This window comes from Anser cygnoides, chromosome 3 (assembly GCF_040182565.1).
Source record: "Anser cygnoides isolate HZ-2024a breed goose chromosome 3, Taihu_goose_T2T_genome, whole genome shotgun sequence".
In the NCBI taxonomy this organism is placed as follows: domain Eukaryota; kingdom Metazoa; phylum Chordata; class Aves; order Anseriformes; family Anatidae; genus Anser; species Anser cygnoides.
Window position 1 is genome coordinate 121,161,171 of NC_089875.1, and position 12,520 is coordinate 121,173,690.

The following is a 12,520-nucleotide window of genomic DNA, read 5'->3' on the forward strand; positions in this document are numbered from 1 at the left end:
AAAGAATAAGTGCCCCAAGCAAGCAAACATCAAGTCAAATTAAAATGAAGCTCTTAAATAGATCAATGATTCAAGGGCAGAAAGTAGATGAGAATAAGGTATATTACAGCCAACAATGAAGATGTAAAAAGGGCTATTATATGGAGCTCTAAGCTCAGGAGACTAAACAACAACGCACCAAAATAGAAGAAACGTGTAATTAAGGTGATGACCTGACTCCTGGAATTACCTCCACTGGCTCCAGGTTTGCATATGGTGAATGAAGTCTCCTCCCGGTAAACTTGTGGGGTTTTGGAGTTTATTAGTAATCACGGAAATAGTAGCAGAAAATGTGACCAGACTCACACTTAATTTACAATAAATTAAAGTAAATTATCTAAATTACCTTAAATAGTGCATTACAATAAATTGAGTTAATTAGGTGTCTGAATGAAGGGCCACTTTCTTTCATACGCATGTCCACACAACCCCCCCATCTCCACGGTGGGGTGGGAATGCCTGCTCTGTCTTTACGCAGGGAAATGCCTTACACTAAAGATAAGTACAGTTTCCTTGTCAATTGTCTCTTTAAGCACTTTTTTGGATCAAGGCTTTGTGGCTTGCCTGTACCACCCTGATGCTTACGTTGCCTTCAGCAGCTGCTGTCCCAGTATCATACAAAGGAAAGTGAAGAATGCAATGGGTTCAGTGACTCATTCGGGCTTTTAGCAGGCCAGGCGTGGAACACACGGCTGTGTTTCGGGCCACTGTTTCATCCCTCCTGTTCCTTCTGGCATGGAGCTGTGCTGCCCTGCTGTGATTCCTCGGTTCTGACCCCACAGGTCCCTTCACAGGTGTCACCGCTGCCACATCAGTGTTCTTTACACAGGCGCTCTTCCCTGGAGGACTCCCGATAAGGAGTTTTCTGCAGCTCTCAGCAAAAGAGGCAGCTTCATGGCACATCCCCTTCAAATGTCAAAATTCACAGACACTTTATGAGGAAGGCAAAAATCCATCAGGTTGATGCTTTCGACAGCTTTGCAAATGACTGCAATGTCAGCAATTAGGGGCTGGTTTTGCCTTTCAGCCTGCCTGCTTGGTTCTGTTGGAGACACTGCTCCACCCTCACAGCTGTTCTTGAATTACTGACTTATTTTTAGTGCATACTAAATAACATTTTTTTTGACAGGATCACTCATTCTTGCCTCACTGCCTAAGGTAATAAGATTGCAGCATTTGAAGTCAGGAATAAATTATCCTATGACATACAGATAGGGAATTGGTGTTTTGAGGATGGATCACATCTACATTCTGTGTGGGTATATCCCACATGAAGATCCAGGGCTCTTGGCAATGCAACACAGTCTGGTCCAGTGTACATTTACACCACCTATATTCTGCAAACCTTATTTTGAATTTTACGGATTCATACAAGAAATCCTGTTGAACTACATGGGACCACCCCTGAGAGTGAAAATAGCTCAGTATAATGTCTGGAATTCAAACCCAGCTTATATATGTCACTCTAATTTTAAAGGCATAGCCTGGCTTTGATACTCTACCCATCTGTCCCTATAAACTCTAAAACTGAACCACCAAAGACACAGGAGCCGAAAAGCAAGGTACGGTCAGATCTGTGCTGCAACTACTCCTGCTTCTGTGGCATTGTGCTTTCCTCACTAGGACAGAAAAGCTGCAGCTGCTTATATTACACCATCTCTCTGTTACACATCAAGTACTGCTAAGAACCTGGAGTATTTTAGCCAGTTGTATAATCCCTGGCCTTCCCTTAGGCCGATATTCAGAAGTTGCTGGGTTGCTTATTTATTACTAGACAATTAGACACGAAGCACCATATATCTGCCGCTGCTGCCAATTCAAATAATGGAAAAGGGAAAGAGGCGGGCAGGAACTGCAGAACAGCATCGACTTTTCTGCACAACCGTTTTACTGTGGACTCTAGTTTCACAGAAGTCTATCTGCCCATATTGCTTTTTAATGAGTTTCTACGTCGATGTCTGGTTTTGTTGGTGTTTGTTCACTATTATTACCAAATAATTTGTTGCAGTTAAAAAAAAGCCAAAGCTGTTGGTATGCACAACCTGTGTTTTTTGGATATTTGGGATCTTTTTCAAGGAAAAAAAACCAATCACTGTGTCATTAAGATTTTATTTTTGCTTAACTTCTGTACTGCTTAGTAAAATGCTCATTGAACAGTATTTTAAAATAAACGTTATCCCTTACACTGTGAGAATTCAAACAGCAAGCAAGACTGGAATCAGCCACAGCCATATGCACAGGGGAGAATTTGTGCATTGAGATACCAATTAATGCCGAGAACCAATTAACATGGGTTTAGCTCTACTAGCATCAATTTCTAATTGGATCTTTTTGTCCTTAAGGTAAACTCATAACAGAACACAGGTCACTGCAGTAAGACATGCTTGTATCATCGTTATGAGTTTCATTTATAGATTCAAGTTTTCAACAGTCTCCAACATTTTCAGTCCCTCTGAGACTGTTAGGATGATAATATGATACTTACTGCCTTCTCTTCCTAGCTGTCACTTACTGCAGATCTCGAGCCTGTTCCCAAACCACCGGTTCGTCCCAGCTGGGCCACTCGCCCGTCAGCCGGGAACCTGACCCCTAAAGCAGCAGCAAAGACCCTAGCCCAGAGCTCCCAGTGGAACGCCGGGATAAGGCCAGCGCCTGTTCGAGCCCCAGTGCCAAAGCCACGCGAAAGAGGAAAGAAAGACTTCACGAGGACGAACGCCAGGTCTACACGTTAGTATACCGCCGTGTCCCGTGCGGAAGCTCATTGCAGAGATTGCTGGTACCCAGATTTTGTGCTGGGAGGGAAGGAGATGGTGCTGGCAGTACATTTCCGTGGGCGAAGGAGAAGGCAGTCATTCTGGATGGTGGGAATCCAGATGATGGGGATTTGCTGCCTCAGAAGAGAACATATGGCTAAAATCTTCTCGCTTCATATCTAGCACTTGCTAGATCCACCTTCTGCCATGATATTGAACACTGGCATGGGCTTCACGTGGGTTTGACTCACAGATATTCAGTGGCAGAGCAAGAGATCAGAGCGTAAGTGGCAGCAGGGCTCAGTCCAAAGTCCATGAGCTCTGCCAGGCTCTGGACAGATGCCAGGAGGAACTGGTACCGAGCATTCAGAAAATTAGGGGGTAAAGCAAATCAACTCCAGGGAGACAACAGCTGACAAAACAGCTGATCTGTGAGTGCCTTCCAAAAATAAGGAGGCAGACCGACACCATCAAAACTGGTTTTATGCCATTTCAGTCTAGGGTTGCCTAGATTCAACGTAGATTCTCGGTGTTATTCATCCAGACCTCACCTCTCGATAAACCCAGCATCTCCTTAAGGCCCTCGGTGTCTGCAGCCTGCTGGGAAAGCACTTGGTATCTTTCAGAAACACACAAATTTTTGCAGATTTTGGTAAAAGTCCTCTTAGTTCACAAGGGCTTTTTCCACGTACGGACTGCAGGCTGAACCCTGGTGATTTTTAACAGCACAAGGGTAGTGGATAAAGAACCTGGAGTGAACAAAGGAAAAGAGACCTCTGATGTGAAACTGCTTAGGATTTTCAAAGAGAACACAGGAGTAGGATAAGAGGGTAGCTCCTGGCACTTGGCAGTGACTATCCAGTAATATTAATGGTCCCACCTAGGGGAAAGATGAGCACGCTGGGACCTCCATCAGCCCTTTGGGTCTCCCCAGCATTTAGTGTTTTTAGCAGGTGCAGAGCCCCCATGAGGAGGGCCCACAATGCAAGTGAGCGATCCCAACTCCTTCTGTGGCAGATGAAAGAAAGGATTTAAACACAGATAAGGGCACTGGGGGAGGCACTGGAAAGACTGCTCTGAGGCCCAAGGAAAACACTTGAAGACTGTTTCATGTAGGAAGCTGTACAAAAATACATCCTGGCTAGAAAAGCCAAGAGAGGAAAGCATCAAGATTAGGGTAGAGGGTTACAGTCCTTCATAAGTTTCCACCACAAAGGTCCTATTAACTAGGGCCCTCACCCTGACGTAGCACTGCATGGACAGAGCTTTAGGAAGGCTCCACGTGGGACTGGGGCCAAGTCACGAAGAGTTATGCGTAGGCTCTGGGCTTGGCTGCGTTATTGGTTGTTCCAGTCAGTCCAGGGAATTTCTGCTGGTCTGGCAGCGCTGCCGTGGCCTCCCAGGAATGCGGCGCTCGGCTCCCACCGGGAGGCACTGGGAAGTGTGTTTCTGCTGTCTCTTGCGCCTGTGAAGCGATCTGCAACTGCTAAGATGTGGTTTGGTGCTGTCAGAGAGGATGTGGGGGATGGAGTGAGGGGAGCTCCTGCGGGGAAGTGGCTACCCAGTGGCTATGAGCGATTCCAGGTGGGTGGAGAAGGGAGCGTGCAGGGATGTGCAGCATCCTGCCTGACCCCTGCTGCATCCAGCGTCTTCTGCATAAGAAATTTTAAAACTGTGCACGAGGGAAGGGCTTCGGATAGCAGGGAACAGGTGCTCGGAGAAACATGCGAGCCACCTACCACTGCTGTTGCTGTAGCACAGAAACTACCAAGGTAAATTACCCGACGGATTGCATTTGGATTAGGGGCAATTTGCTAGGCAAAGCTATGTATTTCTTGTATCAGAGAGAGAGACAAGTCGGGTCTTAATTCCTTCAGTGACCTCTCCAGGGCCTTGCGATCTCTGCCAGGCTTTTCCCAAGGTAAACTTACCAGCTTTAGATAGTGCTCCATGGGCTGTCCCGGCCGTGTTTGCAGATCATCAGAAAGCTGGGCAGGACAAGTTTTGATGTTTTGACACGATTATTTTCTCTGTAATGGATTAATGAAAGGAAACTAACCATTCAATCCAGATTTGTAAAAGTATTTGAGGTATTAAATACCACCAAAATCCCAAGGTTTGGCTGGGTACCTATATATATTTAGAATGTGAAATCTCTGGCTAAATTAATCTGTCTGATTCTCACGTTTGTTTTTTTTTCACCTTCATCTAGCATCTCCACTGTTTGAGGCTCAGCCCTGGCGCATTCCTCCATCAAACCAAGGATCTGATACAGAGTAAGGGAGGATCCAGTGTATCCTTCATCTTAGCAGAACAGAAGCTTATCTGCCTGGCATTGGGGAAACAGCAGCAATGTTGCCTGAGTCACAGGCTGTGCTTGGTGAAGAACAGCAGCTTTTGAGTCGTTTGCAAGGACCCAGTTTTAATTTTTTTTCAGCTCTTGCACTTGAAAAGACTTTCTTCATTGACCTCACCATGTAAAGAGATGAGCATGAAGGTCCTGCATCCATTCTCACTTAGGCTGTCCAAAAGAAAACTTAACTGCCTTGCAGCCAGCTTAGATAGCAAGGTGCTGGAGCAATGACTTTGTATTTTTTTGGAAGTACAGCAGCTGATGCAATGACTCCTTCCTGCCTTCGGATCTCCAGGTGGGATCTCCTGTTTCCAAGCTGGAGTCGGAATGTTTTCCTGATGTGTTTCTCGGCCTGGTTTCGTGTTGCTGCTGCTCTTGAACTGGTGCTATATCCTCTTTTTCTTCTGGGTACGTCGTCCCTGCAGAGTTCACCTAGACTTTTGACCACACACAGAAAACCCTTGTGCAGATCCCTGCTACGGTTGCTGGACCTCAAGGGCGCTGAGCTTGCCTGTGTGTTGCTCAGACACCTTGGGGCGCATCCCATGGCCTGAGCTGCTCTGTGATGCTTTCCCAGAGAATGATGGAAGTTGGCCTGCCTGTGAGCAGTGGAAAAGAAGCGAGGACTACCAGACACCTTCATCCCCCCTACAAAGCAAGTGGTTTATCACCAACACTAATATGATCCTTCAGCTGTAACCTACAGTCCCTGCCAAATCAGCTGGACTGTGAAGGAAGCACCACAGAATTTAAGGGAAAAGCCTTTAACATGTGGAAGAAAGGAGGCTCAGGGAAAATGCTTGAAGAAAACCCTTGTTAGTGCTGTACTGGAGACGGAACTTCTTTCTCTTGTTAAACAAGGCAAGCCCATCGTATCAATCATGTTAGTGAGAACGTGTTAGTGAGAATGAAATCAAATCCCACGCTCTGGATTACAGCATTGCATGTGACTCCTGCAGGGAGCTGACACTAGTTTAATTATTTAAGAGACTGTAAATCATGAGCTTTTATTTGTCTTTTCTATAATTAAGGAAGTATCCAGTAAAATGTAAGGAATAGGAGTTTTTAAGGATAAGGGGACTGAATGCACAGCAACTGCAACTCATTGCCTTATCATAACCCAGACTGGGATAAAGCTAAAACTTCCCATACATTAGGATGAGCCACAGTACACCCATGAATTCTCAGCCTTTTTTAGACCAGAAACCACGCTTCAGAGCAAATGCCACCTACTAATTGACAAGGATTAGGAGAAGCTTTCCCCTCTGTGAGCAGATTATTCTGTACTGTGTCACTTGAGGATTTCAAGATTTTTGGCACAAGAGACACGGACATTGGACGTTGTCAAGACCAGGCACTGGGCACAACGCACCGTGGATCGTAACTGAAGGGACAGCCTCTGCCAGTAGACTGCTCCTCGGGTACTTGCTCAAACACCACATAAGTCCCAACTCCCGAGCAATGATTAGCGCATCTCCCTCTCCCTGTTTTTGTCCTTTCATTTTTCTAGCTGCTCTGGATGCTTGGAAGAGGCAGTTCGTCTCAACCAAAATAGCGGCCTGAGAGCTTAAGTCTAAGCAGGTCACCTCTGAAATGATTAGCTGAAATGGGAACTTGCAGATGGCAATTATCTGTTACATCATCAATTACGCAAGAGACTGACTAATTTCAATTAAGAAAGCTAACTTTTGGGCACCAGAAATCAGGCAGGATAAATCCCACCCAAAACGTTCATCGACATCCATTCCCTGGTACTGCAAATCTCTCCTCACAAACCTCTTCCCAGAGAAAATCAAGTTAAATGGATTGCTTCGTGGATGTTTACAGCTTCTGAAGTCCAAACTGTTGCTCCAGCCTCCTTTTTGTTCCAGGCACTGGGTAGTTTCCTGGGCAGCAGTTCACTGCTAGGTCTTTGTACCAAACGGCAAATGGCTGTGCAAGGAAATGATGTAACCCTGCCTCAGTGGCTTTTCTTTTCTCACCAGTGAGTATACTCACTCAAAGGGTAACGTTCCCAGGGTCTTGGAGCTGAGTGCTCAGGCATTACTGCAGATGCTGTGCCTTTGCTGCAGCAAACCAAGCATTTTGAGTGCTCACTGTACATCTTAAGGCTCAGGCTTCTCCGATTTATAACGCTTTTGTATTTATGTTGCCGTGAAATAATTAACAGCAACATTGTCAAGGAAACTGCCGAGCCCAGTAGCCTATCCTTGAAGTAACAGCAGACCTATATAACGAACGCCTTGATGTAACTTCTACCAATTATAGCATTAGAATAAAATACATGCACTTGCAACACACCTTATAAACATTCCTGAGGTTGCAGAATAGGTCAGAATCTGAAACAGAAAGAGTCAGAGAGACACACTCCCAGCCATCTGCCTCTGCCTCTGTGCTGCTGGCTGGCCTCAGGCAAGCTGCATCACCTTCCGCGCCCTGGGCTGCTGATCTGCACGGGCAGATGGTTATTTACCCACCTTATAACGCGCCTCAAGATGTGTGGATAAGAAATTGCTAAACAACTACAGAGGAAGGTTGTTATGCCTGTGCCGTTCCTTGTAGATGCTCATTTCCCTGCACTGCTTGGTATTTCCAGATCCTGTACAACTCTGATTAGCCGTAGCGTTTGATTAAAGAAATGAAAGTACCTTTTAAACCCCACAGGCCAATGAATCAGCACTGCTGCATCTGAATTCCACCAGTACAAGCAAGATCAGAATGTGAGCCCTAGGCTACAGCCCTGCTCAGATGTGGTGAACAAACCCAAACATGCCAGCCTCCTCTTACCCAAGGTTTACCATCCATTTCTGCCAAAAACTCCACCTGAATTTACCTCATGTTCCTTGCTGGGAGCAATGGCAGAGTTTGGTACTGTAGTTTTTTAGCCCAGATGAAGTTTTCCTGATTATTGTTCTTCTGAGCTAAAGACAGAGCCTTGTTTGGGAGAAGGACTACGTGTAGCTGAAGATGATAGGAATTGCAGGTGTGAGCACAGTTAGATTAAAACTGAGGATTTTTGGAGACATCCAACTCGTGTGGCAGCACGAGGGTTGTAACAGGTTAAGAGATGGCTACAGAAAGCACGGAGACCTTGCGGCAAATGGAAAGTAGCTGATGATAGTAGCTACGTGTAAGATAAAAAGTTGCTGTAATAGGTGGATGAAGCTGATAACAGATGGGGAGCACAGCTCAGCTCACGTAACAAAGGGACGGGGAGGTGAGCAGTCAGTGTGTAGGGCTGTGTTGGTGGGCGTAAGTGCTAAGAGAAGGGAGAGGGGTATGAAAATCAGCTTGAAATCAATTGCCTTGTCTCAGCTGGCACGCTTGCACTGCCTTACCGTGTGTCTAGCACAGACATCCTACCTCTCATATGCTCGTGTCCTCTTTTCGGGGATGAACTCAAACAACAGAGACATCCCAGGCCTCCTCCAGATGGATGCTTTGTAGTGTGTGCACCCCCAAATAATTCAGGGGAAGGAACTGCTTTCGTGTCCCAGCCAGCCCAAAGCATGGGCTAGGCAAGCAGACAAACTCTGACAGTACAATCGCATCTGAAATGTCCCCTGGTGTGCAGCAGCTGCTGCAATAGATCTGAGAAAGGTGATGGCAGCAGGATAGACACCTGGATAGATGCTTTCTAACCATTTGCGCAGCCCATATCCTGAGCACAACCACTCTCCAAACCACTCATAAATTGCTGGTTGGCACCGGATGCTTGGGAGACCCCCTGGGAGGTAAAACCACTGGTACAGACAGGTCCAGGCACTGCAGGGCACTCCCAGCACAACAGGGGGAAGGAAACTGAATTTGGCTCTCCAAAAAGGCCTGAAGGCACCAAGAGAATGGTAGCAACGGGAGCAGATGGTCTAAGCTGCGTTTTCAACCTGTTCCATCCTGGGATCTTGCTTTGAACGGGCAGGAGGCTGCCAAACCCGCGATGGGGAGGGCAGGATGGTCTCACACACATACACTGCTACAACCTACCTGCAAGATTGCGCATGCTGACCTAAGGCACCAGGGCAGGCTCTGCTTGCTTCATAAACCAACCCACACAGTGGTAACAGCCGACCCGCGGCAGTTTCTGTGTGCCCTCTTCCCTTCCTGCAAATTTTGCTTCCTGTTCAGTCCCCAGATGTGCACCAGCCGTAAGTGTGGTGCTGAAAATCTTCCGGTCAGCCCCGAATCAGGAGGTTTTCAAATAAAGATTTTTACCAGCCCATAAATCACAACTGCCAGCATCTCTTTCTTTCCTCCTTTTTTTTTTCTTTTTTTTTTTTTCCTGAATTTCTTTTAGGTGGCCTGTTTTTTTTTTTTTTTTTTTTTTCCTTGCTGCCTGTTCCCTCCTTCTCTGCAAAGCATTTTTCTCGCCCAGGCAGCCTCTCCCCTCTGCTCAGCGGCAGGTTCCCCTAACTCACAAAGGGATCCTCCAGAACCTGCTGGCTGAGCAGGAGGCCGTGGGCAAGGAGACACAGGAGCTGGCAGGCACCAGCGAGGCTCTGGCTAACTTCAAGAACAACAAAAAAAGCAGATAGATGGATACAGGTTAAGATACCAGGGGTTTAAACTAAAAAAAGGAAGACTTAGATTAGACATTAGGAAGAAACTCTTTATTGTGAGGGTGCTGAGGCACTGAACAGGCAGCCCCGAGGAGCTGTGGGTGCCCCATCCCCGGCAGTGCCCGAGGCCAGGTTGGATGGGATTTGGGCAGCCTGGGCTGGTGGGAGGTGTCCCTGCCTATGGCAGGGGGCTGGAACTATTTGGTCTTTAAGGTCCCTGCCAACCCAAACCATTCTAGGATTCACTGGTAGTTCCTCATGCAAGACGTAATTCAGCCATGGAAGTCCCTGCCTCGAGAAGTGGCAGATGTTGAAGCTCACGTGGGCTCCAGAAGTGACTGGAGGTTCACGGAAGGATCTCGTACGAAATCGGAGCCAGGGGCTGTACCGGCTGGAAGAGGCGCAGGGCTGCCCCACCTTGTCAGCCACAAGCCTGAAGACAGCGGTGCTTGGGAGAGAGCTCCCAGCGGCTCGGAGTTCACTCTGCCACCAGCTCTGGAGGTAACCAAGTGCTGGCAGTGTGGGGAGCTCTCCTTGGACTCCAGTGGGGGAAATCAACAGGACCTCAAAGGGACAGAAGCATGTGTTTGGGGCCACGAGGCAACACATTCCCCGCTTAATCATAGAATCACGGAATCATTAGGGTTAGAAAAGCCCTCCAAGATCACCTGGTCCAACCATCCCCCTACCACCAATGTCACCACTGAACCATGTCCCCAAGCACCACGTCCAACCTCTCCTTGAACACCCCCAGGGACGGTGACTCCACCACCTCCCTGGGCAACCCGTCCCAACGCCTGACTGCTCTTTCTGAGCAGAAATGTCTCCTCATTTCCAACCTGAACCTCCCCTGGCACAACCTGAGGCTATTCCCTCTGTTATCTGTGATCTCGAATGTCTTTTCCAACCCTAAAGATTCCCTAATTCTGCTGCTCCCCTCGTGTCCCACAGGCCTCCTGCCTCCCCCCTGCCCGATCCGCGCCGCCCCTCCTGCTCACAGAGAGACTTGGGGCTTTTTGTCAGATTTGAACATTTTATTTATTATTGGGATTTCGCGTTTAAATACTTTGCTACCACCTAGCGCCGGAGGGGAGAAGGGCGGGGGGGGGGAGCCAGGGCCTGGCTGCGCTGGGGCAAGCGGGTGCGGTGCGGCTGCCGGGGGCCCCGAAATGTCACCAAAACCGCTAAAACAGCAAAAATCAATAAAGCTGAGTGAAATGTGACAAGACAAAATAAACTATGACTAAAAGGCAGGAAAATTTCCATCGAGCACCAAACGCTTTACGGCAGCGCTGCCGGCCGGGCGACGCTTTCGCGACGGGGCGGCCTCGCTTGGTGGCAGCGGCTGGGGCCGTGAGGGAGCGGCGGGGCGGCGGCATGGGGCGGCGGCGGGCAGGTACCGGCCGGTGGTGGTGGTATCGGTGTCGGTATCGGTGTCGGTATCGGTGTCGGTATCGGTAACGGTGAGATCGGGCCGCCCGGGGAGCTGCGGATCCCCCTGGCAGCGCCCAAGGCCAGGCTGGATGGGGCTGGGGGCAGCCTGGGCTCGGGGCAGGGGTCCTGCCCACGGTAGGGGGCTGGGATTTGATGAGATTTAAGGCTCCTTCTAACCCAAAACCGCTCCACAATTCTGCGAGCACCTCTCCGGTGCTGTGCCTGGGCTTGGTCAGCTCGCACAGGCTACAACTGGGTGGGCAGGAGCGTGCTCGGCCAGATCCCCACTGGTGGGTTTTCTGCCCAGTTTGGTGCCTGGTATTTTACTGCGCCAACACTTCCTGGTGTAAAGCGAACTGCACAACCTAAAATAAGCGTGTTTGGGGTCAGATCGCTTAATAGCAATGCTTCTCTTCTCCCAAAGCCGGTGTGGAATAAATATAACGAAAATATCCAGCGTGTACAGCACTAACCCTCGCTGCAGCCCTCAGGGGGGAAGCTTCGAGGAGCTGGCTGCTGCAGCAACCCCCTGCGTGTGTCTGATGAGGCTACGGGGTTATCTCCTCACCTGGCTGCTCCACCGGCCTCCAGTGGATGCGTCTTGTTCCTTGCCACGTGCGCTGGCAGCATCAGATTAGCCTGCTGATGGCGTTTCAGCTTCCACGGACTTTTTATTTGTGGCTGTTGTGCACATCACTTTGATGGAAGACCATAGAGCTTGTCCTAAAAGCCAAAAAAAAACACGATGATAGGAGGCAGCGACTGTCACTTGCTGCCAGTCAGGAGTGATGCGCAGTGGCAAAATGTCCTTTGGAGGGAACAATGCCCTGAAAGTTGTGGGAAATAATGAAAATGAGGGACAGAGTGGACACACCTGGATTGTCACAGGCAACAAGAAAGCAGTGGGTATACACATGGTTTGTTTTGTTCCCCTTTCAGGAGATCTCAGCCATGCAGAGCTGATGATGATGACGATAGCCGACATCATAAAACAACTGATTGAGGCTCACGAGCAGGGAAAAGACGTGAATCTGAATAAGTAAGTCACTGGCGGATGGCACTGAGGAGCTGCTCCACCAGTGTTGAACATGTCCTGTACAGTTGTTTATGCTTGGCCTTTAGTTTATGTTTTATTTTCACAACCTACTGTCATTTCTCTTGCCATTATCTGATAATGCCCATCACAGAATCATCATAGAATGGCTTGGGGTTGGAAGGGACCTCAAAGCCCACTGGGTTCCAACCTCCTGCCATGGTCAGGGACACCTCCCACTAGATCAGGTTGCCCAAAGCCCCATCCAGCCTGGCCTTGAACACCTCCAGGGATGGTGTGAGAAATATCTGTGATTCTCACAACGGGACATGCACAACCTCTCTGGGCAACC

General features: G+C 48.4%; 2 protein-coding genes across 18 annotated transcripts in view; both read left to right on the forward strand.

Annotated features, from left to right (window-relative positions):
- The window catches only part of FBXO16 (F-box protein 16), a 37,496-nt gene extending 30,057 nt beyond the window's left edge, over nt 1-7,439 (forward strand). For all 16 annotated transcript variants that reach the window (XM_066995127.1, XM_013184476.3, XM_013184475.3 and 13 more), the window contains 2 exons: nt 2,541-2,766; nt 5,005-7,439. In XM_066995127.1, coding sequence (XP_066851228.1) covers nt 2,541-2,766; nt 5,005-5,072 — 294 coding nt within the window. In that variant the 3' untranslated portion in view covers nt 5,073-7,439. The remainder of the gene's footprint in view (nt 1-2,540; nt 2,767-5,004) is intronic.
- Nucleotides 7,440-10,957: 3,518 nt separating this feature from the next.
- ELP3 (elongator acetyltransferase complex subunit 3) overlaps nt 10,958-12,520 on the forward strand; it is a 94,128-nt gene continuing 92,565 nt past the window's right edge. The window contains exons 1-2 of one of the 2 annotated variants that reach the window (XM_066995134.1): nt 10,958-11,097; nt 12,075-12,174. In XM_066995134.1, the coding sequence (XP_066851235.1) occupies nt 11,079-11,097; nt 12,075-12,174 (119 nt within the window). In that variant the 5' untranslated portion in view covers nt 10,958-11,078. The remainder of the gene's footprint in view (nt 11,098-12,074; nt 12,175-12,520) is intronic. The other variant, XM_066995133.1, reaches the window with a different exon arrangement.